A 27797-nucleotide genomic window follows, 5' to 3' on the forward strand; every position below is an offset into this window, starting at 1 on the left:
GGAAATCCAAAGAATCTAGGATAGCCAGAACTATCTAAAGGAAGAACAAAGTTGGAGGACTGTATGCTCTGATTTCAAAAACTCCAGTAAAGCTATAGTAATCGAAACAGTATGATACTGACTTAAATAATACAGAAAGATCAATGAAATAAAACTGAGAGCAAAGATATCAAGTACAGTCAATTGATTCTCCAATAGTCTCCAACAAATGGTGCCGCAACAACTGAATATCTACATCAAAAAAATCAAGTGGGCCCTGTATTTTTGCCACAAAAACTACAAATGTTCTAATTTAGATTATGTTGATGCTTGTAGCACTATGGAATATACTAAAAACCACTGAATCATATATTTTATATGAGTAGATTTTATGCTGTGATTTATATCTCAAAAAAGATAATAAAAGGGGTGGAGGAACCCACTGGAGGCAGAAACATTAGGTGGAAGTAGTTAAGTAATCCCAGGATATGGTAAAGATGACCTGGAGTAGGGAGGGACATGGCAGGAAGGGTGGGAAGAGGTTTAGATATGGAGTTATTTATAATGCTTAATTTTATTAGATATGGTAATATATTAGATCTTTTGTGCAGGTTGAGTCTGCAATGGTCTATAGTATATAAAAATTGAGATATTCTATAGCAATCAGATAGAGGAAATGAAAACTTAGAAGTCAAAGAGAGGGATACAGAAGTGGGCAAGGAAGAGTTACACAGGCCCCACACATTACAGAGTAGGGTGTGTCATCAAGTCTGGCCCATGGTAGGCTCTTGGCAGAGAACCTCTGAATCTGTCGTGGGTTCTGCCTATTAAGACTGCTTCCATGTGCCTGAGGCCTGAGGTCAGGCTGTACCAACTTGGCAGATAAATCTGTCTCAGGAACATGACCAATGGGGAATGTCTGTTGTGGCTCAGAAAGGGGGATTCTGGTGCTGGCCTCTGAGCATCTGTCAGGGGCACTGCACGTCTTTGGAACTGATCTGCAATGAAAACCCTGGACACAAGGTTCAGGGGAGCCTCCCTGGTTCAAACGAACAGTCCAGTGTCGTCACATGGGGTTGCTGGGAGAGTCAACGAGTCCTGCGTAAGTCCACTGGGAAGGGACAGCAGGAAGCCTGGGCCTGGTTTTCCCAGCTGGCTCATTTTCTCTTTGCTGAGTGCTCCTAAAGAACAGCTGAGCTCGCAGGTGGCTGTGGGGACCTCTCACGAGAATCCATCTGTAGACAGCATCGGCAGCAGGCAGGGCTGTGTGGGAACCATCACAGAGTGAGAGAAGGGCTGAAGACACTGCTCTGAACACCAACATGCAGAAGGGAGAGGACCTCACAAAGACGACAGGAAGGTGTGGCGAGAGCCCGAGAGGGACAGGTAGGTGGTCACGCTACAAAAGTCACAGCAAGTCAGTGTTGCATTCACATCAATAAGAAGCCAGGCACTGACTCTGTGGGATTCACTAACTACAGAGGCAGTACTGACTTCATAATCATTTTGGTGAACAGTGAGTGAGCTAGAATTCATTCAGGTAGAATGAAGAATGAATGGGAACAAGTCCCAGATACAGTAAAGGAGCCAGCTTCTCCCAGTTGTTTGCTACAAAGAGGAAGAGAGAAGGACTACAGTCTGAAGAAGGAAGGAAGGATTTGATGACAGAAGAAATAAAGCAAATCTGAGTATGAATAAAAGACTCAGATGAGACAGTATCCTGAATTATTTCAAATTAAAATATAAAATGCTGAAGCTGAAGCTCCAATACTTTGGCCACCTGATGCGAAGAGCTGACTCACTGGAAAAGACCCTGATGCTGGGAAAGAGTGAAGCCAGGAGGAGGAGGGGACGGCAGAGGATGAGATGGTTGGATGGCATCACCAACTCAATGGACATGAGTTTGAGCAAGTTCTGGGAGATGATGAAGGACAGGGAACCCTGGCGTGTCCATGGGGTCACAAAGAGCTGGACATGACTGAGTGACTAAAAAACAAATGCTCTCTTCCTTACTTTTCAAAAGTAGAGTGCAAAAAACAACTTGTAGGAGAAAGCACTGTGAAGTAAGAAAAATAATATGGACACCAATCAAAAATGAAGCTGACATCATAACCAGCTAACACCTGCAGAGTAAGAGGAAGAAAGGTAAATGAAGAAAAATCCAAGTCGTCACCGTTAGCAGGGAGGCTAAGGCCTGAATCTAGGTTTTACTGTAATACAGGTTCTCTAACCTATCTGGGGTATCATGACCTCAGAAGTCATGTGAATCTATAGTTATTTCAACTTCTTTAAAATAAGCCTATTGACATGTTCCTTGCCATTTTACTAAAAATGTGTGATTGATAAATTATTTGTAAAGCACATTCTAAATAAAATGTGCTATGTAAATGCTAAGTATTGGCCCTATTGAGAAGTGTTAGAAAGCAGGACACAAAATTTTATGTGCTTAAAAACAGATTCAGGGAAAAAGAACATAACTGAGGCCCCATTAGAAACACATTAAAAATTAAAAAAAAAAAATAAGCAAAAGCTTTGCTCTAAGTAAAGTTAGGTAATTTACAATGGTGCCACAAAAAGTTGAATTAAAAGCTTATTTTAAACATCATCTGTGTGAAAGTAAATTTTAAAGTACATAATGTAGTTAGGAGGGAAAACAAACAAAAAAATGGAATCTAAGTCAATCACATCTGAGGTTTAGCCTGAATTTAACCAACTGCAGAGCAGCTATGTAATTTTCGACAACTTCTTTAGACACAATGTAATTGTTTCTTCTGATGTCACACAAGACACTAGTTACAATTTTATTGGTCTTTGAAATAATGTTTTTAAATCAGTAGAGAAACCAAGTCATAGGTGGCACCTTACAGACTAAATTATTTTTACAATTTTACATTTTAAACTAGTCATTACTAAATTATCACTTTAACTCCCCATCTGAAAAGTGAAACTATCGTAACACTAACACCAACACTGTCATCAATTGTGAAGAGTAGAAAATGGATTAGAATTCTAATTAAATATGTGTAAATGGGATTTCTCTAGCCAATAAATTTAGAATCTATTTAAATGTGTTACCCTGGAGAATCAGAAAAAGTTTTTCAATAAAATCATTAAAAGTAATTTATTAAAAATTCAGTGGGTTCTTTGCCAGAAATGTACTCTTCAGATATGTTTGCCAAAATATGCTAATATTTATGTTCAAGGTTAATCCTGGGATCGGTGTTTGAATAATAATCTGTAAGAAATAAATGTTCATTATTTGAAGACTAATTAAATAGATTCTAAAATATGCATATAAAATATTATGCAGACATTAAAAAGAATGAAGCAAAACCGCATATGCTTATATGGACAAAGGTACAAAACAACCCATTAAAAACAAAGGTTACAAGCGAGCACGGGACTTGCAGGGTAACTGAGGAGTTTATCAAAGCTCTTCCATAAAAAGCAACAATAAAAGCTGACTGAATAGTTAAAAACAATTTTAGGACTCTGGAAACTTATTGAAGGGATACAATAAATGGAAAATAAAATAAATCTGTTTGTGAAAAACTGCTAAGTCTCAGGTAAGAACGGGGGGAGCCTGTGGTGATTTTGTCTGAGGATGCTTCCATCACTCCTCCCAGCCCAGATGACGCGTGAGTTCCACTAGGATGGTAAACCACAAGAACCAGAAGGAGGCGGTTCACTCAGCTGCAAAGCACGAACGAAAACGCTTCACATCCAGCAGCACTGCCAATATCAGCAGCAACTGGGAGTGAATGACCAGAGAAGACCAGTCAGCAAGTCTAATCATCAGGTTTGGGCTGGCGCGAGCAACAAACAGAAAGATTGGCAGATTAGCCAGAAGTTTACCAGCCATGGGGAGCTTTGATAGCTCTCTGCCTGACAGTGTGTGTCCACGCAAAGGGGATACAAGGACTCCTGGCAGAAAGTAAAAGCCAGGGCGGACAGGAACCTGACTGTACTCCCCAGTGACAGCCAGTTCCATCAGCAGAGGGTGAAAGCCCTACAGACACAGGTTTTGAGCACAACCTCTGACAACTCACTGGTCGATCTCTCAGCAATGCTAACCCAGAGAAAACTCCTAGAAGGCCAGGCTTAAGAATAACATTGAGAAAAAAAAAATTAACAAAACTTTAGACCATGAAGGAGACAGACTGCAGTTTCAGTCCAATTAAATTATTAAAGAAAAGAAAAGAAAAAACCTGCAACAACCCTCTGGGAAAAAAATGAATCGGAATCAGACTCATTGCAAAACATTACCTAAAACATGGTGTTCTCACCAATAACCTAAGAGATGTGTAAACAAAGGAAAATGTCACCCATGGCCAGGGCAGGAAGAAACTTCCCAGGAGAGGACCCAAATCTGGACTAGCAAAAAAAGATTTTTAAAAACCCCAAATAACTATAACCTCAGATATGCAGATGACACCACCCTTATGGCAGAAAGTGAAGAGGAACTCAAAAGCCTCTTGATGAAAGTGAAAGAGGAGAGTGAAAAAGTTGGCCTAAAGCTCAACATTCAGAAAACGAAGATCATGGCATCTGGTCCCATCACTTCATGGGAAATAGATGGGGAAACAGGGTCAGATTTTATTTTTGGGGGCTCCAAAATCACTGCAGATAGTGACTGCAGCCATGAAATTAAAAGACACTTACTTCTTGGAAGGAAAGTTATGACCAACCTAAATAGCATTTTCAAAAGCTGAGACATTACTTTGCCAACAAAGGTCCGTCTAGTCAAGGCTATGGTTTTTCCAGTGGTCATGTATCGATGTGAAAGTTGGACTGTGGCGAAAGCTGAGCGCTGAAGAATTGATGCTTTTGAACTGTGGTGTTGAAGAAGACTCTTGAGAGTCCCTTGGACTGCAAGGAGATCCAACCAGTCCACTCTAAAAGAGATCAGTCCTGGGTGTTCTTTGGAAGGAATTATGCTAAAGCTAGAACTCCAATACTTTGGCCACCTCACGCAAAGAGTTGACTCATTGGAAAAGACTCTGATGCTGGGAGGGATTGGGGGCAGGAGGAGAAGGGGACGACAGAGGATGAGATGGCTGGATGGCATCATCAACTCGATGGACATGAGTTTGAGTGAACTCTGGGAGTTGTGATGGACAGGGAGGCCTGGCATGCTGTGATTCACAGGGTCGCAAAGAGTCAGATACAACTGAGCGACTGAACTGAACTGAAAGTTACTTAAAGGAGTTCATCAGAAGATTTGAGATGGCACAAGAATGAATCAGTGAACTTGGAGGTAAGTCAACTAAAAGTGTTCACTCTGAAAAACAGAGAAAAGCAGACGAAGGAAAATGAGTCTGAGATATCTCTGGGGCACCACTGAATGTACCAACATACACATAATGGGAATCCAGAGGTTGAGGTGGTAAGGGAGGAAGAGTAAGGTGGGAAAAAAATCTAAAGGAACAATGGCTGAAAACTACCCACGTCTGAAGAAAGACATAAACCCACATATCCACAAAAGCTTAATGAACAAGAAAGATAAACACGTACACCAAAGCCAAATTGTTGAAAATCAAAGAGAAAGTCTGAGTAGCAGCAAGAGAAAAACAACAGATCATGTACAGAACAAAATAATTAATGATTCTTTCCATCAAAAATAGTGGAGGTTATAAAAGAGATGAATGGTCTTTTACTACCTAACCACCAATCAAAAAATATATACAGGTATAATTCAGAGATATTGTGGGTTTGGTTCCAGACCACTGCAATAAAGCAAATATTGCAATAAAGAAAGTCATACAAAATTTTTAGCTTCTCAATGCCTAGAAAAGTTATGTCTAACACTATACTATAGTCTATTAGCATGCAATAGCACTGTGTCTAAAAAAAAATGTACCTACCCTAATTAAAAAATATTTTATTGCTAAAAACTGCTAATCATTATTTGAGCCTTCAGTGAGTCCCAGAAGTAATAGTAGTAATAGAGATCACTGATCACAGATCACCATAACAAACACAAAATTAATTTTTTTAAAAGTTTGAGATACTGTAAGAATTACCAAAATGTGACAGAGACATGAAGTAAATAAATGTTATTGGATAAATGATGCCAACAGACTTGCCTGACCCAGGGTTGTCACAAACCTTTAATTTGTAAAAAACATAGTATCTCTGAGGCATAGTAAAATGAAGTGCAATAAAAAAAAGTATGCTTGTAAACTAAACTTTAGGATATCGGTGAAATAAAGACATTTTGAGAAAAAAAGAACAATTTTACTAGCAGACCTATGTTACAAAAAAGACTAAAGGAAGTCCTTCAGGCTGAAAAGAAGCAACATCATATCATATGGCAATTATATCTGTATAAAGAAATGAACAGCACCAAAAGTAATAAATGTGTGTGTTACTGTCTATATAAATACTGTACTACAAACCAATATCACCCACAATTATAGATGTAAAAATCCTTAAACTATTAATAAGCCAAACCCAGCAACATATAAAAAGGACTATATATCAAGTTGGTTAAATCCTAAAACCAAGTAGGATTTAACCATGGACTGCACGGTTGGCTTGACATCTGAAAATCAACTATGCAACACACTAGGATTAACAGAATAAAGGAGAAAAAACACATGATCATCTCAATGGACAGAAAAAAAACATCTGGCAAAATCCAATACCCATTTGTGATAAAACAAAAACAAAACCAAAAAAGCTCTTAACAACTAGAAATAGAACTTCAACATGATAAAGGGTTGCAATAAAAAAGACCCTACAGCTAATATCACACTTACTAGTAAAAGACTGAAAACAAGAAAAAGATTTCTATCTTCACGTCTATTCAACAAAGCATTGAAAAAGTTCTAGTTAGTGCAATAAAGAAGACAATAAGATTAATAAAAAATGAAAGGCATCAGATAGGAAAGGAAGTAAAGCTTCTTTATTCACAGATCACATGTCCTTGTGGGCATCCACACTCTCAATCAGTGTGGGCATCCACACTCTGAAACTAGCACACACATCCAGCAAGGTCAAATAAGATCGGCTCCATTTTTATACACCAGCAACCATCTGAAAATGAAATTCAGAAAAACAGTTCCATTCACAGTGACATCAAGAAGTATATAATACTTACAAATTTAACAAAAGAAATGCAAGACTTGGATTCTGAAAACTATAATAAAACACAGCTGAGAAAAAATTGTAAGTATCTTTTAAAAAACAGAGAGACATTTCAAGTTCATGGACAGAAGATGTAATACTGTTAAGATGGAAATTATCCCCAAGTGATCTTCAGGTTCTATTGTATCAAAACCCTAAGAAAAAAAATTTTTTTTGGTAGAAATCCACAAGCTAAATGTAAAAGAAACATAAAAGTGCAAAGCAGCCAGAAAAGACAAAACAACTGAAAAAGAAGAACACAGTTGCAGAACTTACACAACCTGGATTTCAAAATCTGCTCTAAGGCTGAAGTAATTAAGAGCATGGTCCAGGCATAAGGACAGGTATATTAATCAACTGAACAGAACTGAGAATCCTGAAATAAATTCATACATTTATATGCAGTTAATTTTCAATACTGGTGCCGAGAATCCAACAGAATTGTCTTTTTAGTATATGGTGCTGGGACTACTGGATACCTACACAGAAAAAGATAAATTTAGATGCTAAATCTAATGCCATACACAAAAATTAACTTTGAACGGATCACAGACTTAAATCAGAGAGTTAATACCATAAAATGTTAAGAAGAAAACACAACAGAAATTCTGTGTAACTTTGCGTTAGGCAAAAGAGTCTTCTGGCCTGCTAAGGTTCAAGGGGAAAGAAGTTGGAACCTATGCCTTGGTTGAAGAGTGGAAAGAGACAGGGCGGAGGTCTGCCGCTGCCGCCTCTGGAAACAGAGTCTCTCCTGCTTGGCTAAGCCGGCACCCCCCAGTCCACACTGAATGACCAGGAAGGGAATAAACCCCTCCTTCCTCTTGTCAGAGTTGCAATTTTAAAGTCATTTATATCAGTATCTGATTCTAACCTGTCTCTCCCATTACATAAGCCCCATAAGGGCAGGGGCTATGTCATTTATTGGTTTACACGTGTCTATCAAATAGAAAGCACTCAAAAACTTTGTTTTTAAACTAAATGAATAATAGGATCATCTTAACTGGCTTGACGGAACCAATAAAAAGTTAACTATATTAAGTTCCCAAATTAAAGTACTTAATTCAATCTTATGCCCTGGTTCTTCCAAGGCAGTCATGATTTATAACATGCTTTCCTATAAATATGACAGTTTCCTCACAGATAATGTAATCATGACACAGGCTGCAGTATGCAAGTCAATCTACTGCATCTGCTGAGCACAATCTGACCCCAGACAGCTGTTGGCGGAGGCGACAGTTTCTCTACAGTAAACTGTCTGAAGAGGTTCGATTTCTATTTTTTTTTAATCTAGACAGGTCCAAGTTTTTGTTTTTTAAATCTAGAACATGCAAATTATACAGAAGGCCTGCATTAACCTTGTAGTGGAAACAAGGATATATTCTCTTTAAAATTCTCAGCAACATCAAGGTGTCTGAAAAGCATTAAAAGACCACCCACTGTTAACAAAACATAAACGTCTGCACAGCACCCTTCCTCTCTGTGCTCGTCTGCTCGTGTCCATCACCCTAATCATGCTACAAAAAAATCGTCTGCATCCATCCCTTCCCTAAACCACACAGCCTCGAGGCCGGGGCTGCACTCATCTCGCACCAGCTCCAAGCACAGCGCCCAGCTCGTGGCCAGCACCAACGAGCTCCTGCTGCATAGCAATGAACCTGTGAGGTGACTTCAGTGTCACAAAAAGGCTTAGGACCTGCAACCCAAAACACACACCACTGACTGCTCTTCACCATTCTTGCTGGGTCACCCGAGCTGTATTGCCTCATCTCTTTCAAGATCCCTAGCCTCACAGAAAAAGAAGGAATGATGCCAAGTAGTTCACAGGGACACTTTAGCAGATCAAGCACTATGCAAATAACAATTACTGATAAGAATTATCCAGGATTTTAAACAAAGGGAGGACTTTCAAGTACCAATTAATTATCAAGAAACACTGTACTAACTGGAATGAGGAACTTTTTGATTTCTTCCAGAGCATGTCCCATCCGGGCATAGGCTTCTGCTGGGGGTGCAAAAACTTCAATGAGAACGTGGAGATCATCATTGAGATGGAAGTACTTTGCTTCTCCACTTTTCCTCAACTCTTCTTCCTGAAGAAAGAAAACTCATGTTTAAAAGGGTGTCATTGTAAGAAAAGAAAATAAAAACTACCAAGTTTATTTCACACATGGTGGTCCTAAAGATTCACTCAGCAGCAAATACCACCCGAGGAAGTACATTTAAAACATATACACGATTCTGGCATTCCCAGGGCCATTATGGAGACTCCACAGGCTTCCTGCTGCATGGGAGGAAGCCTCAAGTCCTGCCTCTGGCCCAGGAGTCCTCCTGCTGTCTAGCCAAGGCCACGCATGCCGGCTGACTCTCTTCACCGCCCCAACTCCCAGGCCTTGCTGGCTCACCCCGCCCAGGCACCACAGAGAACTCCTCTGTGCTCCTCTTGACTCTCTTCACCAACCCCCATACCCCCGCCCCGGCCTTGCTGGCCCACCCCTGCCCCAGGCACTGCAGAGGACTCTTCTGTGTTCTTCAAACTGGCCACACAACCAGGCCTGTGTCTGAGCTGGTTACGCTGTGCATTTACCGCTAATATCTAAAATACTTTACTGTTGGTCCATTTTCTAATCTCTCCCACTTAAAGTGGTTGCCATGGAGCAGAACCCATGGTTGTCTTGTTTTACTGCATGCTTCTTTGTCTAGAAAAGCGCTTGGTAGATAGTAGATGCTTAATGAATATTTCTGAATGAGTAGGTAAATATTATTCATTTTTATGTTCATTTGCTCATTCATATATTATTTCAAAAAATATTTCCACATGCCAAACCCTACACTCCTCTGAGAAGAAAACTGTGAATAAAATAAACGAAAAATTTTTTATGATTTTATTTAATTATGAGAAACATTAAAAAAAATTTGGTTGATACAATGAAATTCAGGGTAAGAAAATAGGTGGGGGGGTGGGGCACTCAGATCATAAAGGACTCAGATCACTAACTTTGCTTCGTGAGCTTTTTCAACAAGCCTTCATTAGAGCAACAATTACAGAATCAGATTCTTCTAACAGTCTTTGTTCTCAACATTAAGATCAGACAGACACAGAAAGATTAGTAGGAACCTACAACCGGAGAGATTTCCAAAAGGCAGGAATCCCTGCAAGCCGCTCCAAAAAACCTACCCTGTAAGAGAGAGAGCCCAGGGATTCCTGGCACACCACCTGCTGGTCCTGGCATTAACCAAGAGGCCAAAGAGGCACACACAACCTGGATCTAAGGCTCCAACTTTTGTTAGTTAACTAATTTGAATTCTCATGAAGAAATGCAATCAAAATACAGAGCATGAAAAGGGCAGGGGACCTGGAGCCAGACAGACCTGAATTTTAGCCATGCTGGTCAACATGGGTGTGAGTCTGAACAGATCATATGTAATCCAACACTTAATTTGCAAAATCAACTTTGTGTCAGGGCTTCCCTCATAGCTCAGCTGGTAAATCATTTGCCTGCAATGCAGGAGACCTGGGTTCGATTCCTGGGTCAGGAAGATGCCCTGGAAAAGGAATGGCAACCCACTCCAGTATTCTTGCCTGAAGAATCCCATGGACAGAGGAGCCTGACAGGCTACAGTCCATGGGGTCACAAAAGTCAGACACGACTTAGCAACTAAACCACCACCACTAAACCACTGTATGTATATGAATACCCTGGTGCTCAGACGGTAAAGTGTCTGCCTACAATGCAGGAGACCCAGGTTTGATCCCTGGTTCGGGAAGATCCCCTGCAGAAGGGAATGGCAACCCACTCCTGCTTTCTTGCCTGGGACATCCCTTAGACAGAGGAGCCTGGCAGGCTACAGTCCACGGGGTCACAGAGTCAGACATGACTGAGAAACTCTGGCGATGTACATGAGTGCAGGCCCGCTGAGATGACTAAAAAGGCCGCTTGGGTAAAGGCTGGCAGAGGAGATGGTGCACACAGTGCCCAGGACGCTGCCTTGCGTGCAGCAGGTACTCGGGAAACGCTAGTTTCCTTCACATTTATGGAAAGTGGACCAGAGAATGAAAGAAAAGAAAAAAATTATTTGAAGGGAGAGCAAATATAAGCTACCTATGCATTTCCTTCAAAATCGTCAAGTGTGAAAAGGACTGTTCTTTATGCCACTGGCGGACTAGTTCTTGTCCCAATCAGAATATTGTCGTTATTTGATCTGACACTCTGACTTTCAAAGTTGAGGTCTTAAAAACTGGATTCTGTGCCCGGTAGTTCATCTTTGAAAACATGAACTACTGAAGTAAACATTTCTTATCTTTTTCTAATAATGGCACCAGGCTAATGCTTTTAATGAGATTATAATTGTTGATTCAGAGGCAAACATTTTAATTTCTATTACAAACTGAAGCTGGAACTGGGAGGCTTTCTGATCATAACCACAGCTGTCCTGCAACTCCACAGAGTGAGCAGTTATTACTGGGTTTCTTCTTGGGTTAATGATGAGAGGCAATACTCCGTTTAGGGAAGAACATAGACTTTATTGAGTTCTGCATTGAAACCCCAAACCCAACAACTGGTCAGGCTATTTTATCTTTATCTTGAAGAGGTGATTTTAAAATGAATAATAATAATGTAGTACCTACTGCTCAAAGGGTTGTTATAGTAATAAAGTAGCCATCATAATAGTCATTAGGAGTTATTAGTAATAAAGGTGTTAGAGTCATTCAAAAGACATCAGAAGTCTTTAGAATTATGCTTAGCATAAACCAAGCACTCAAATGATAAATATAGTAATGATAACTATTATAACATAATGATAGTATTAATTATTGTATTATCCTATAACATAGATGATGTGGACAAAACATTCAGCATGTCTGGCACAAACTGAAGGCTCAAGAGACCATAGCATTTTAGTGATTATTATGCTACATAACCAGTTGATACGTGTCAGTAATGAATCCTACAATTTTATCAATACAGCAAGTACAAGAAGAAAATGAATTATGTTCACATTAGAACTTTAATGATGAACACTATGAAAATCTAAAAGGATGAGATTGTAATACTAGGGAATGGAAATGTCTTTAGAAATAAACATTATTAATGGAGGACTTCTGTAAAGTAAAAATCAATAAAAAGGATAAACTGAAGTTAGGCAGTGAGGATCTGACTGCTACCTGGCAGATGGGACACATCTGTCGCTGAAACAATCACTGTGGTTACTGTCAGGGAGACGCTTCTGAAGGTGTAAGCCATGGACCACGTGGCACAGTATGATGGGCGAGAAGGAGACGAGGTGGGCAGGGTAGGGTGAAATGGGCTCTTTCTACTGCATTGAAGAGTTCAAAGACGGAAATGGCAGACTCAGGACTTGACATGATCAGTTCAAGGCCCAAAGAGCAGAAGTATCCCAGAAAGTTTCCCTGCTGTGGTCACAGGCTGCTGGAGCCAACAGAGGCAGGCCAACCAGGCAGAGTTTGGGCATGTATAGCTGAATGACCAGCAGACTGCCAGCCATCCCTATGGGGGACTAAGGACAGTGTCTGGAGGACCACGAAACCCTGAGAGCTGGATGGGCAACATCTGGAAGGATTCGAGTAACTCTGAGTACAAACACTAAGTCCCACTGAGCCTTCCACACTGGCAAAAGCCTGTCTCAAACAGCCAAGGAAGCTGCTTAAAAGGAGATGACAATTCTCATGCTTTCCTTCTACTACCCTTTATCACCTCCTGGCCCAAGATTGGATCCCCGCCCACCCCGGGGATGCAGAAAATAACAGAGCTGAGCTAAATCTAGAGGAGAAGGTTGCATGAGGACAGCAGCTGTAGGACTCCTGGTGTGTGTGTACTAAACATTTACTCCCAGCCTTTTCAACAAGGATCTGGGACCTTTTACTATAATAAGCGTACGCTGAAAAGGAGAAATACTCATACAGTTTGAGGATGAACAGACTCGATTCTGAGCAAATGCTGCTCTGCTGAAGGCCACCAATGAGAATGGGGTTTATGGGATCAAGAGATAAAGTGCTTCTGGTGCTGGTCCCCTATCAGTGGGCTCAGTAGACTACGCTACGTCCTCAGCTCCCAGGTGCCTTGATGGGATGTAAACTATCAGCATGTGAAGAATCCCCATACTGACCCACTGACTGATGTATTCAAGGACACAGAAAGGAGATTTGTGAAGGGGTGATACCTGGTCTGGGAAAGAGGCCCAAGTGTGTAGTAACAGGGAGTCCCACGCGATGCAGAGCATGGCCTCTGTGACCAGGTAGCCCAAGGGACCCACTGCAACAGATGTCAAAGCACCTCACTCCCAGCCCCCTCAGTGCTACTCATGAACGTGACTGCACCACACGGACTGCCCTCAAAAAGGATTCCTGGCTCCTGTCACTGCTGCCTGTCTAACATGCCAGTAGCAGAGAACAATCACCAGCCCTTAAAATGGCCACAAGATCTGGGAGGACCACCGAGCGTGGTTAGTGAGCTGACACGGTTTAGGATGCCTCTGATTATACCCAGCCAGGCACTTGCTCTTTGGACGTACAATGGCTGAGGACTTGCCTCCCCTGCTTCCTTCTTCCTGTAAAACCATCTGTGGACTCCCTGATCACTGGCACAGAACACTGCTTCTCAACAAGGAAGGCCCTTAATAACAAATAAGCAGCACAAAGTTGATGGGTTTCACTGGTCATATCATGGACTTCATTACCAGATGGCCTTCCTGAAAACTTAAGTAAGACATCAGCATAGATGGGATACTTCCCAGTAAGACACACACAGTTTCTGACCAACTGACCCATATATGGTTCCATGTTCTCCTCCTGCCAGAACAGGTGAGTCAGGGAATCAGAGGAACATCTTTTGTCGACAGTGATGCTCGTGAGCAGTTCAGCTGACCTAGCGTGCATCAGAATCCCTTAAACACCTATTGAAAGTTCATTTTGAGGTTCTACCGAAACAGGCTGGGGCATGGGACTCTATTTTTAAACAGTATCTCATACGACTGTGATATGTAGCCATGTTTTAATAAAGTAATATAAACTCCACTAATAAACCTGGATAATAGATTTAGGTTCTCTGAATCTCACTTTTCTGACATAAAATAAGAAAAATATTATGTATCTGTCATCATTTTTCCAAGGATAACATGCAGTAATAATACATGTAAGATGGTGCACAGAGTACCTGACTCACAGTGGCTTTTAAATAAACAAATGGTGGCTTTTTTTTTAATTATAAAAGCTATTGTTTAGACGGACTTTTTTGTAAGGAGGCTGAATTTTGTTTAAACATGCTTTTTGTCTGACACAATAATTGTTCAACATTTCATGGAAAGTGATCACTGAAGGCGGATTTCATTCTCAATAATATAAATCTTTTAATAATGAGAGAACAGCAAAGTAATAATAGGACAACATAAGTGATACCACATTATGAAATGTGAACATTTCGTTTAGAATTGTTATATTTAAGAAAGTGATCAATAAAAATAATTCAGTAATTTTAGTTTATTAAGAAAAGAGGCAGTCATGTGAATACATCCAAGTAGAACAACTATGTGTCCGGTTAGGAAGCAATTAACAAAACATTTACGATCAATTTTAACTTGATAAAAAATGCATGGGGTAACAAAAGAAGGGTAAAAAGAGCAAACAATAGCATATACTCTAAAAACTCAACAATATGAAACACAGGCATAGAAAAAAGACCCAAAGAAATTAATCTAAAATGCAAATAGTGAAGCTGAGACTTTAGATAACTTTTCTCCTCATGATAATTTCAACAAAACTGCACTTTCTAGACGGTATTGTGTCTACTATTTCACTCCATAAATTAAAGTAATAGTCACAGATTTTGGTTTAAGATACTACATATTCTGAAACTGGCCTGAGTGACCCAACTTTCTGAATAGTGTCACAAATATATTACCATATGTAGCATTTTCATATAATTTACTTGGGACCCTAGTTAGCTCACACCGTGGCTGATCTGAAAGTACATTATATAACTTGACTGAACCAGGAGCCATTGTTTACAATAAGCTTTACCTTCGCCTTGTCTCTCATGGAGCCTTTTCCAAGGATGGACATTTTTGTCAAGGTTTCTTCTTGTAAACGCTTCAGAGAATTTCCACGTGGCCCCAAAAGTTTTCCCACAAAGTTGAACTAGGAAAAATAAAAAAAAAAAAACAATTTGTAATATTCATATCTGAAGAAAGCAATTTATTTTGTGAATTTCGGGAGACACTGCAGTGGTACTGCAGTACGCTGCACATCACTGATTAATGACAAATAATTTCAGTTCCTGCTATAGCATCACCCTATAACGTTTCCCACAAACTGCATAAACAGGGCTAAAAAATACATAATTTAAAACAACATGTACTTCTTCCTAGCAAGTCACTCCAGTGGTGAGTGTATTTCCTGTAACTGTAAGTGAAGTTAATTCCCAGAATTCCTCAGTTGCCATCCTGACAATTTCAACACCCATTCAGTACCAACCACGAGCAGGCTGGGGGAAACAGTCCCAGGTGTCTTGTAAGGTGCTCTGAACGGGCACCACGAGCGCCTGTATCCTTCCCCCTTCATTAATCAGCACTGAGTGCTTGGTCTGGGTGTCCACCCATCCAGTCAGCCTAGGTGCCTAGGGCTCTCCTTAACAAGCAGAGTAGCAGTGAATTAATCAGGAGTACTACAGACTGAGGACTGTAAAACCTGGCTATCCCATTTTTCTGCTGAGAGACCCTGGCTCAGGGTAACCAGGCCCTGGTACTCTCATCTGTGAAATGGGAATCATAAATGGCAACAGGACCTCCCTTCATAGGGCGATTCTGAGGATTAAATGGGTCCACAGAAATAAATAATTTAAAATAGTGCATGGCACATAATAGACAATAGATACAACTGAATGAACTAATTATTGTTAGGAATTTTACATAACTTTTAAAAGCCTTATGGTAATTAAGAATCCTGTGTGCTTTCAAATAGAAAATCAACCCTATTTACCAAGAGAGAAACATCTCTTTGGCAAGATTGTTGATTACAAACTTACGGAGTTGCAGCTTTGGTATCAGCCACATTCCAGGAGTTACACCACTGCTGTGCAGTTGCTGTTTTTTAAGACAAAATCATTTCTAATGTCTCTATGGTAATTGAAGCAATTTTCCTGAAATACGTACTTTAAAAAAAATCAAAATGGTACTTTTTTCCTTGCCCACTTTCCATCTTATTGGTCTTTAACAAAAACTAAATTCTCTATTTTTAACCTTTACATGTAATTACTTTTTGTTTTTTAAAATTTAAGTAAGTTACTTAAAAACTACAGAGGTGAAATGTACAGAGTTTAAAATATCAAATAATACTACAAAGTGGGGGAAGAAATCAATGTCTCAACCCACTCGACCTTATTCTTGTTCCCCATTTTCTCTGCTTTATCCTTCTGGAAATTCTCCTATTTGGACACTGGGCCTCCTGATTAGGGTCTAAGTTTCTCTTATTCCTCCTCCTTCCTTCATCTCTCTGTTTTACTTTCAGAGAGATTTAATTATATTTCCTACACATCCACTGTTTTTTTTTTCATTTCTGCTATCAAATGTTTTAACTACCACCAGTATTTTCTTACTCTGGTTCCTTCTTTATGGCATTTTAAAAATACTTTATGGAAGTGGTGTGAGTCCTTATCTTCCTGAGGCTGTAATGGCACTAGGTGCCCCACCCCCACACCGGGGAGCTTCTAGGAACATACGTGTGTCTTTCACTGATGCCTCTTACCCTTTACATTTGGAGAATTTATTTCCTGCTACATTATGGCTTTTCCTCACATGACTGGTCACCCTCTGCTTTTTGTTTTTAAAATTTTTAAATTGAAGCTAAAACACTAACTAGACTTTCTGCTTTTGTACATGTGTGCAATCTGACAACTGCATGTAACAATTCACTGTGACACAGCAGCCCGGTTTTATCACCCAAAGCTACTCAAACATCAATGTCCGCATTTCTCTTCTTTTGTGCTAGGCATTTCCCTGAATAGGAACTCCCTAATTTCCTAGGAGGAGGAACATGGAGAATCTCGCTATGAAGCACAAACACCTCGACTTAAAGGGATACTTCCTCATCTTCAGTGCACACCTCCCGGCAGCCCTGAGCCCCATCCATCTGGGTCTCAGAGCCAAAGCGTCTCTTGCTCAGACTCCCAGGAAGTCTCCCATCCCCTGTGAGGGTGAGAAGGGCGGATGCCAGGTTTGCTCAGCTAGGAAGAACATCCAGGGGTCTAATAACCTCCACGCAGAGACTTTCCACCACATCCTCTCTTGTCAGTTCTACCCCGTCAGTGTAGCTCCACAGTAACTGCTATCTAAGATTCCCGAGTCTTCATGAGGTTTTCCACACTAATAAGCATCTTTTTGGTTGCTTTCTCCTCCCCTGCAAGCTCAGGATTCTGCTTTCTCTGGTCTCCTAAATCATCACCACTTATCCATTTATTTTGCAACCACCAAATTTTACTAACATCGTTTAACTAAAGTTGCCTCACACGCCCATTCTTACCTTCATAGGTCTGTGCCGTTTTCATTCATTTATATTCATTTTTGCAGTTTTCAAGGAGAGCATAAAAATGAGTGTTCAAACAGCCACATTTACATCACGTCTGTAATAGTTAAATATCTCCCAATTAATAAACTTAAGGGAACCTTACAAAGCATCCAGCGCAAATACCGAATTTCACACTGAGGCAATGGAAGTCCATGGAACATGACTCACTCAAGTCACTTGACAATACATCAAACCATGAGATTCCAGCACTCCTCTTACAGGCCCTGTGCTCCCAGGGACCAGCCTCGGGTAAGACGCATTCAGGCAACCGTCCCTTCTGCCCGCCCCTCCCCACTCTGCCAGCGTCCCTCGTCCCTCACCTTCCTGGCCTCGTCCACTCTCCGTCAAGGTCTGACCACCGGGACATCTGCAGGCCTTGGGCTCAGCACGCTCTCTGTCACTTCAGCCCTTCCCTGAGCTTCTAGAAATCCTCCCAAATAAATTCTGTCCTTCCAGAAGCCAGGTTCTATTTTCTACTTGATGACTGTACTAGTAAGACAGACAGTAAGACCCTCGTACACATTAGTCTTTATTTTTATTAATGATTCCATTTGCGCACAGATCTGAATACAAGGTGAAAGTGTTACATCCAAGATCAATGATTTTTCCCCAGATGCCAATTATTACATGACAAATATACTATCATATTACAAATGTTACAACTGTAAATAATAAACTTTTCAAATGATTATAAAGATGGTAAACCAGCACAGAGTATATCTGAGTTTTACCACACAACCTATAAGATCCAATAATTATGTTCTTCCTCAGTAAAGATCAAGGAAGGACTAGCTTTAATTGATCCAAACTATATTTGTGACATGACACTGTTTCATGGGGAACAATTAATAGTGAAGCTGTCATTTCATAAACAACTAAGACTCAAGAACATGTCACTGTCTCCATTAAAAGGTTTCCCTTAATTGGGTGCTCACCAAAAAGTTGATTAGTCTAACAAAGGGATGCTTTATTGACCTCTAACTCAACACTAAAACTGAACTTGTAATCCCTGCCAATGTAGCATCAAACACATTATTTTTCCCAGAAAATGGCACTACCATCCATGCGGGAGCCAGAAACCTAACAGCCATTCCATGAGGGCAGCAAAGAGGCCTTTTGTAGTCACTGCTCCAACACCCTTGCAGAGAGGGCATTTAATCAACGTCCAGCAAATCAATTAATGGTAGCAATGTCACCTCCGAGATCTCTCTGAAACCTGCCTATTTCCCTGCAGTCCCAGCTCAATCACTAGTCCGAGCCATCATCATCCCTCACCTCGCCCACAGCAGAACTCCATCTCTGTATCCACTTCAATCTCCTTCAATCACAGGGAGGTCTTAACAGCTTTCTGTGACCCTGTTGTATGTCTGTTTAAAACAAAAGGTCTGGCTACCCTTACAAGAAACTCCTCACAGCCTGGAACTGCTGTGCACAGCCCAGCACTCTTGTGCCCGCCTCCCCAGCCTCCCCACTCTCCTGTCTCTGACTTTAGCCCTCTGAATTCATTTCAGTTTCTCAAAATTACCATGTTCCAAGAACTACCCAGTGCAGCTCAGATGTAGTGCTGTAAAGAACGTCACTCTCACCCTTAAAACAACAAGAAAACAGAAGAGAATACCAACTAATGCTGAAGTGTCCAGGCAAACTCCAACCACACATCTGGAGAGCGTGCAAACACCTGCAGGGCGAGACAAGACTCAAGCATCAGCTTCTCAGGATGCCGGAGAGTTGACACCCTCTCAAAGGATTTTTCTGCAGGAATCCAATACCATCACCCCCTAACCCCCAAGTGTGCACAGGGAAGATGAGGGAAGACCCCTGAGAGCACCTGCCCTGGCTGGGGCTGGGGTGGGGTGGGGAGCAGCCTCTGCTGGAACCTCAGAGCCCGGACCCTCTCTCTCCTCCTAAACAAAAGCCTGAATCTGCATGAAGAAGGGCAACAAAACTCGCTTTGCTTTGTTTTTTAAAATACTGACAAAATCAACAAAGCCTGTCCTGAGATCAGTGTCAAGCCCGCAGGAAGCGTTGTTACTGCTACACGCTGGCAATACTCAATCTTGTTCCAGGTGCTGGGTGGAGAACAGAAGAGCCAGACGACAAGAGAAGCAGACGTGCAGACACGACATCTGTTCATCACTGCTAAGCTCTACTGAGGAGGACAGAAGGCAAGGACAGACAGCACGGGTATCACAGAGGGCGGAGCAACGTCAGCCCAGGCGGGCCTGTGACCGGCAGCTTGGCTATGTCCTAGGCAAGGTTCTGCAGCAGAGAAGTCCCTGCGCTGTGAATAGCAAATGCACAAGCCCTCAGCCACTAAGGAGCTTCTCTGAAACAGGAAGGCGGCCGGCCTCCTGAAGCAGAGCGGCTGGGGCGGGAAAGTAAGAGGCAGAGTCATCCATCTGGGCAGGAACCTGGGCTTAAACTGGTGTTTAAAATCCAGTCACTCTGGGTGGTTTCAGCTTTTCCTTGTAAAGAACAAACACAACACACAAGTGCAGGCACTGCCAGCCCTTTCCAAGGTCAGCGGCTGACAGGCCCGCGGCTGCATCCCCGACACCCACAGCCCACACGCTCTCTCACCTCCTGCTTTCTCTTGTCCCACTCACCAAACTCTAGTTTGAGACATTTCTTTCAGGCTGTATTCCCTGCAAGAGAAATGCGTCTTACTCAACTCTGAAATCTTCTCCATCTCTCAATCCTGGTCTTCGTTCTCAATAGACGTTATGTGTGTGTAAGTCGCTTCAGTCATGCCCGACTCTTTGAGACCCCATGGGCTATAGCCTACCAGGCTCTGCTGTCCATGGGATTCTCCAGGCAAGAACACTGCAGTAGGCTGCCATTCCCTCCGCCAGGAGACCGCCGCCCCCCAAGGGATAGAATCTGGGTTTCCCCTGCACTGCAGGCAGATTCTTTGCCGTTCGAGCCTCCAGGGAAGCCCTGGTTTATTTATAAACACGTGCTTAGTCACTTAGTTGTGTCCCTGAGCGCCCACCTCCCACGGTGGCCTTGGGGTGACAGGACCTTGGCATGGCATGTGTCTTCTAAGATCAGAAAAGCAGAAGCTCTCAGGCTTCCTTAAAGCGTGGGCCTGGAAGTAAACTTCTTGTCAGTTAAGGGAGCTGCAGGGTCAGGCCAGACTCAAAGGAACAGCACACACAGGGTATGAATGTGGGGAGCAGCCACTGGGGGGCGCTCTCCCACAGACAAAAACCACAAAGCAGTCATTTATCAAAAAGGGAGGCTTTTACAGTCTCAAACCTCACAGTCTTTTTCCAGGCCCAGTGATTACTTCCTACCTTCCTTTTCTTAAGAGGGGATGGAGGTGCCAATCTGAAGGCAGAGACCCTGACTGACTCCCCTGTGTACCTCAGCCTTAGCGAAGAACAGCATGGGCTCCCGACAGGCAGGCAGCATTTCACACACTGACAGCGAGTCCTGAGTGCCAGCCAAGTTAATGTCCAAAATGCACCAATCTCTACCCAAGGTTTAATTAAAATGGACCCTAGACTGTACCACATAGGCACAGATGGAGGTGTATTTCTGGTATACTGGCCCTAACTGCCCAACAACGTCTGGTAATTGAGCATCATATAAAGTCTAAATGTTTATTTAAAATCCTTAGAAAGACATCTAAGAAAGACTGTAAAATAGTTACTGTAAGAGATAAACAATGTAATTTATTTCCATAGAGGCAGGTCTAAAGTTGGATGTGAGAAATGAGAGGATATAATTTTTAAAAACTTTAAAAATGTTGGACAGGAGTGTAAAATTTATTGAAGAGCTAAGAACAAGTGAGAGAGGAAGGAGGCGAGCGAGCAGGTCCACAGGCGCAGGCCGGGGTGAAGGCAGACCCAGTGTTCCCTACAGATTGCAATGGCAAGTGATCCAGATCTCAGGTTAGGCTGTCAAGAAGTACTCCTGGCTCATACACTATATTTAATATTTATATAAAATGAATGTGTGTGTATGCATATATATGTCTGTGCGCATGTGCGTGTGTGCACGCTCAGTAATGTTTAACTCTTTGCAAACCCCTGGACTGAAGCCCACCAGGCTCCTCTGTCCATGGGATTTCCCAGGAAGAATACTGGAGTGGGTTGCCGTTTCCTTCTCCAGGGGATCTTTCCAACCCCAGCATCAAACTCACGTCTCTTTTATCTCCTGCATTGGCGAAAGGATTCTTTACCAACTTTGCCACCTGGGAAGCTGATACTACGTTTATGTATATCTTTATTTATTTTAAAGTTCTACACCTGGCCTTCCATTGGTTAATATTTCAATATTTACTTACGTCAAGAGATTCGTCATTAACATACCAGATATAGAAAACCAGTCCCAAATCGAGAAGACTCTCCTTACCCCCAGCGGGATGGAGCTGCCTGCCCTGTCCAGTCTAAGCCTGCACGGGAACAGGGGGTGAGCAGTTCCACTGTCTTCCTGGTCGCTTCAACTGCATCTCCAGTGGCCCTGAAATTGCAGTTTCTTTGGCGACAGTCTTTGTGTACTGAAAGGTAAGTTAACTAGGAGACGCAATCCAAGCACCCATAACCAGACATATCTAGCAGCTATGTGCCCCAACCACCGAAAGCAAGTGAGTGACTAAAGCCTGGCGGGAGCGCCTGCAGTGGAGAACTCCCTCTTCACACCGGGATCCTGTCTCACTGCCTGGGACTCACATGAGACAGGTAACAGTACTAGCCTGAACCTGTGTAATAAATAAAGCTTAATTTCTTGAACAAGACCATGGACTCTGGAGCCAGATTTCTTCAGTTCAAATGCCTGTGACTTACTGCGTAACATTTAGCAAGTTACTTAACTTCTCTGTTCTTTAGTTTTTCACGTGTAAACAGGAGATCATGCTTCCCTCCTCCTAAAACTGTAAAGATTAACACATGAGAAGTTAATAAAAGTAAGGCCTGAGATGCAGAAACCATAGGCTACATATATTACAACAGATATTCTAGCATGTTTTTCTAGCACCCATATGTAAGGCTGGACTCAACATCCCTCTCTAGAAAACACCACCCCACATCCTCTCTCTAGACTTACTGGGGAGAAGAATTAAACTGTCAAGAAACAACATTTGGTTCGTCATCTCCACATTCACCTAATTACTGTCCAATGGCAAGAATCAAAAGACAATAAATGAGGTTTGTTTTAACCTATCTTCTCTTGAAACAAAAGACCAGCTCACTATTTTCATTAGCTTTACCAGCCACTTTAGGTTCCAATAATTTAGCCACTAACACAATAAATAAGGACTTCCCTGGTGGCTCAGATGGTAAAGCGTCTGTCTACAATGCGGGAGACCCAGGTTCAATCCCTGGGTCGGGAAGATCCCCTGGAGAAGGAAATGGCAACCCACTCCAGTACTATTGCCTGGAAAATCCCATGGACAGAGGAGCCTGGTAGGGTACAGTCCATGAGGTCACAAAGAGTCAGAAAAGACTGAGCGACTTCACTTCACTTCACTTCACAATAAATAAACAAACCCACCTTCTAGTTCTAGTTCTATTCAGAACACTGATCTCATTTGAATTAAGTCAATGTCATAAATGCAAAACTCCAAACAGTGGTAAACCTAACAACAGACTGTGGACTGTTTCATTCACATGAAACAGAGCAGCCTCTTTGGTAACCAAACACTTGTTTCTCAGGATACTTAGTTATTGAATCAAGCTCTGGATTACTGACAATAATTTTCATGATTCTGATAATCACCTCTAAAAATAACAATCACTTTTACATGGAAGTTCAATTTCCAACTTGAGTTTAAATTAATCATTCTTAAATGTTGAGTTTAAAAACAAGGTAAGATCTTTTATAATGCAGAATACTTCCTACTATACATTCTACTTGCTTATTTATATCTCTCATAAATCTTCCAGGCCTCCCTAGGCTATATAAAGTCTAACGCACAAGTACAGTACCAAAGGCTTTCCATGCTAGTCATCACCAACGACTGCCACAGTCTACATCCCATAATTAAATAATTCTGGCCCCACAGTTACTCTGCGCTTCCCTCTCATCTCTGCTTGTTAACATCCTGAACTTATACTTCAGTTCAATTCAGTTTAGTCACTCAGTCGTGTCCAACTCTTTGCGACCCCATGAACTGCAGCACACCAGGCCTCCCTGTCCATCACCAACTCCCGGAGTTCACTCAGACTCACGTCCATTGAGTCAGTGATGCCATCCAGCTATATCATCCTCTGTTGTCCCCTTCTCCTGCCCCCAATCCTTCCCAGCATCAGAGTCTTTTCCAATGAGTCAACTCTTCACATGAGGTGGCCAAAGTACTGGAGTTTCAGCTTTAGCATCATTCCTTCCAAAGAACACCCAGGACTGATCTCTTTTAGAATGGACTGGTTGGATCTCCTTGCAGTCCAAGGGACTTTCAAGAGTCTTCTCCAACACCACAGTTCAAAAGCATCAATTCTTCATTACTCAGCTTTCTTCACAGTCCAACTCTCACATCCATACATGACCACTGGAAAAACCATAGCCTTGACTAGACGGACCTTTGTTGGCAAAGTAATGTCTCTGCTTTTTAATATGCTAGCTAGGTTGGTCATAACTTTCCTTCCAAGGAGTAAGTGTCTTTTAATTTCACGGCTGCAGTCACCATCTACAGTGATTTTAGAGCCCCAAAAAATAAAGTCTGACACTGTTTCCCCATCTATTTCCTATGACGTGATGGGACTAGATGCCACGATCTTAGTTTTCTGAATGTTGAGATTTAAGCCAACTTTTTCACTCTCCACTTTCACTTTCATCAAGAGGCTTTTGAATTCCTCTTCACTATCTGCCATAAGGGTGGTGTCATCTGCATATCTGAGGTTATTGATACTTCTCCTAGCAATCTTGATTCCAGCTTGTGCTTCTTCCAGCCCAGCGCTTCTCATGATGTACTCTGCATAGAAGTTAAATAAGCAGGGTGACAATATACAGCCTTGACATACTCCTTTTCCTATTTGGAACCAGTATGTTGTGCCATGTCCAGTTCTAACTGTTGCTTCCTGCCCTGCATATAGGTTTCTCAAGAGGCAGGTCAGGTGGTCTGGTATTCTCATCTCTTTCAGAATTTTCCAGTTTACCATGATCCACATAGTCAAAGGCTTAGGGACTACATTTAATTCCACCTGTAATTCTTTCTCCAGAAATAATTCTCCCTCACTCTTTTAAGTTCTTGCAGTGTCCATTTACCTCTCTTATGTTAGTATGGTCTTTACTCTCTATCATTTGGAATAAATTTACCCTGTTTCTGCTGTTCAACTGTAAATCCCTGGAGAGTAATCAGGACCCTTATTTGATTCATCATCTTTCCTGCACAATGATTTCTCAATAAACACTTGTGCAATTAAAGTTTATTTTGCCCCGAATCAAATGGCACTGGTCAACATAGTTTGTATTGATTTTCTTTGCTGCAGAAATCACTGCAACACATTAGATCTATACAAATACTATTATTTAGATTTATTACTTTGCCAACCACAAATCACTAAGCATTATCGGTAGTGCTTGAGATTATCTGGTACTACACCATTGATTGTAATTTTAACACAGCATCTACTTTAATGGTAAACAGTCCTACTTATTTAGACATCAGCAGCTCTGAAAATTAGTCAAGCAAAATATACAAGTAACTTCTTCAGGAGATGATACGGGGAAAATCACACATGCAGAGACACATGCAAGTGATACAGCATCTGAATCACCCACTCACGTGCTTTTTAATCTCTGTATGCTCAAAGCTGGATTATATTCTTTGGGTGGGGGTGTGGGGATGGGTGGACAACAAAACAAATAACACAAGCAATGAAGCCCATTTATACGTAAGTTTGAAACTGTTAATCCAGAAAATCTCAGACTGCATAGTCTGGCTTCAAATGTGGAGAATGGGATGGAGGATTTGAAAATGGATAAGAGGATATTACAAAGGACTGGTGAGGGATGACAATGGTCTAAGTTAAGGAGTGGCAATGTAATCCAGAGAGTGAGAAATAATTTATAAGTAGAAATTACAAAATGCATGTCATTGCATTTCAAGAATCGACTGGGAAAGGTAAACGAAGAAGAAGTTAATAGACAAAAATGATGTGCTAGTTTTAGGCATGGGCTCTTAGATACGTGTGCTGTCTGTCATTCACGGACAAAGGAGCACAGGGAAAGGTCCAGGTTTGCCCAGAAGAGTATGAAGCTCACTTACGGGCACGTATAATCTAAGATATAAGAAGTAAATATAAGAAGTCTGCAGGACAGCGAGGTGGAGGCGGTGTGGTAGGCATTTAGCCTGATGAGAGAGAGGGAGAGAGGGAGAGGACAGAAGGAGAGAACGGCGGAGACAGAGGAACAGCTGTGCCGGCCCTGGTGTCAAACAGGCCCATGTGGCAGAGCCAGGGCCTCACCAAGAGGGCTGACTGCCACAGCTACCCAATTCCCTCTGCCACCGTCTCGGGATATATACTAAGTGCCCCTGGCTTCCTGTAATTGTGTGTCAATCCCTTGTTTTCATAAAAGTTCATTCTTTGGGCCATCTACTGAATTTCTGCCATTTCACTCCTGTGGGGTAGGGGGGAAATCCGTGAAGAGACAGGATAAGCTCTGTTTATACTTCCTGTGTCCAACAGTACAGCTACGCAATTTTCAGTTGATTCAACCTGGAGGGCTTCACGGGGCCCAGGGCCAAAATAAGCAGTACAATAATATTTAAGACACCTAAGCCAGTAATACACTGCTAAGCACTAAAATTGTTTTACCTTTTGGCTCAGCAATACACTTAAAAGACCTATTCTCCATCACCTCTCAAAAGGAAGCAGTGATGGGGAAAAAAAAAAAAAAAGACTGACATAGGAAGTATCCATCACAGACTTCAATTTCTTAATGTACTCCACTGTGACCAAAGTACATATAATGGTAGCATTTCTAGATTTTAAATGTAATGAGATTGCGGGGGCGGGGGGCGGGGGTGCTATATACAACCAAAGTTTTTAATTACTCATTTGACTCAGATTCTTTACTGTCTAAGCCACCAGGGAAGCCCATAATAAAAACAATAAACCTCTTAAAAAAATGAATAAATTCTTTCATGAGCCCCTATATATGTGTGGCTGCTTCTGAACTCTGCTTAATAATTCTAAAGCTAAGGGGCTACTTTCTGGATCAATAATCAAGCATTTTAAAAGAGAATAAGGGGAAAGTCATAGCATAAGATTTGAAATTCCTTCACAATATTTTTTGAAAGCTATGATATTCACAAATATCAACTTTCCAATTCTCATGACACAGGGGTGAGTATCAGAAGACCTCAAGGGCCCAGAGAAGACCTCTGAGGAAAGAACAAAAGGAGCCTGGGAAGAGACTCATCTCTCCTTACAAGCGCACCTCCCTCCAGCCCACTGTGAGATGCAGGCGGTCAGGATGGGAGGGACTGGCCTGGAAGGGGACCTAGGCTCAGTGAAGCAGAGGCCTGTGGGCCACAGGTCTTCCTAATAAGGCTCTCTGCTCCAGAACAGTCCTTCCGCCTCCCCACAGGGCCCCAAGATTTAATGAATGCTACAAGGGGCAATGATCGTTGCCTTATCACAGAAAAGGCAACTTTTAACACAACAATATGACTGTCAAATATTTACTACTCTATGAAAAATTTAAAGACAAGATGACTTTTATGAAATAGTCTTCCACCAGTAGCAGATTCACGGATTTTTAATTATCTGCAGTTCACTATAAGGGAAAAACAAGAGCCAACCTTAGCAAAGGAAGTTTCCTGAGCTTTATTTCAAACTCCAGAGGAAACATGCTTTTATATACACTTTTCTCTTCTCCCTCAAAGACTCTTAACTGAAGAACTTCTGTGAGATAGTAAATATATCAAATTAAAATATGCATATAATAGGAAAAGATTTAATGTAAGAACCCATATTAGTATAAAGTTACTGAAAATAATATGTAAGCATTAGAATGCTTTAAGAGATTAAACAATGATCAAATTAAGAAAACTAATAAATTTCATTTAAACCTGTAGAGTTTAAATCAGTACAGTAAATCTTAAAAATCACAGTAATAGTACACAGGTATCTCCTAAATTAACAATCTGGGGCATGTTTTCCCCCAA

General features: G+C 41.6%; 1 protein-coding gene across 7 annotated transcripts in view; it reads right to left on the reverse strand.

The window, feature by feature from the left end:
- KHDRBS3 (KH RNA binding domain containing, signal transduction associated 3) overlaps window positions 1-27797 on the reverse strand; it is a 152342-nt gene that overhangs the window by 64370 nt on the left and 60175 nt on the right. For all 7 annotated transcript variants that reach the window (XM_070382732.1, XM_070382728.1, XM_070382725.1 and 4 more), the window contains exons 3-4: window positions 15143-15259; window positions 9051-9197 (exon numbers count right to left, since the gene is read on the reverse strand). In XM_070382732.1, the coding sequence (XP_070238833.1) occupies window positions 9051-9197; window positions 15143-15259 (264 nt within the window). The remainder of the gene's footprint in view (window positions 1-9050; window positions 9198-15142; window positions 15260-27797) is intronic.

Source organism: Bos mutus, chromosome 14 (genome assembly GCF_027580195.1).
Source record: "Bos mutus isolate GX-2022 chromosome 14, NWIPB_WYAK_1.1, whole genome shotgun sequence".
Classification (NCBI taxonomy): domain Eukaryota; kingdom Metazoa; phylum Chordata; class Mammalia; order Artiodactyla; family Bovidae; genus Bos; species Bos mutus.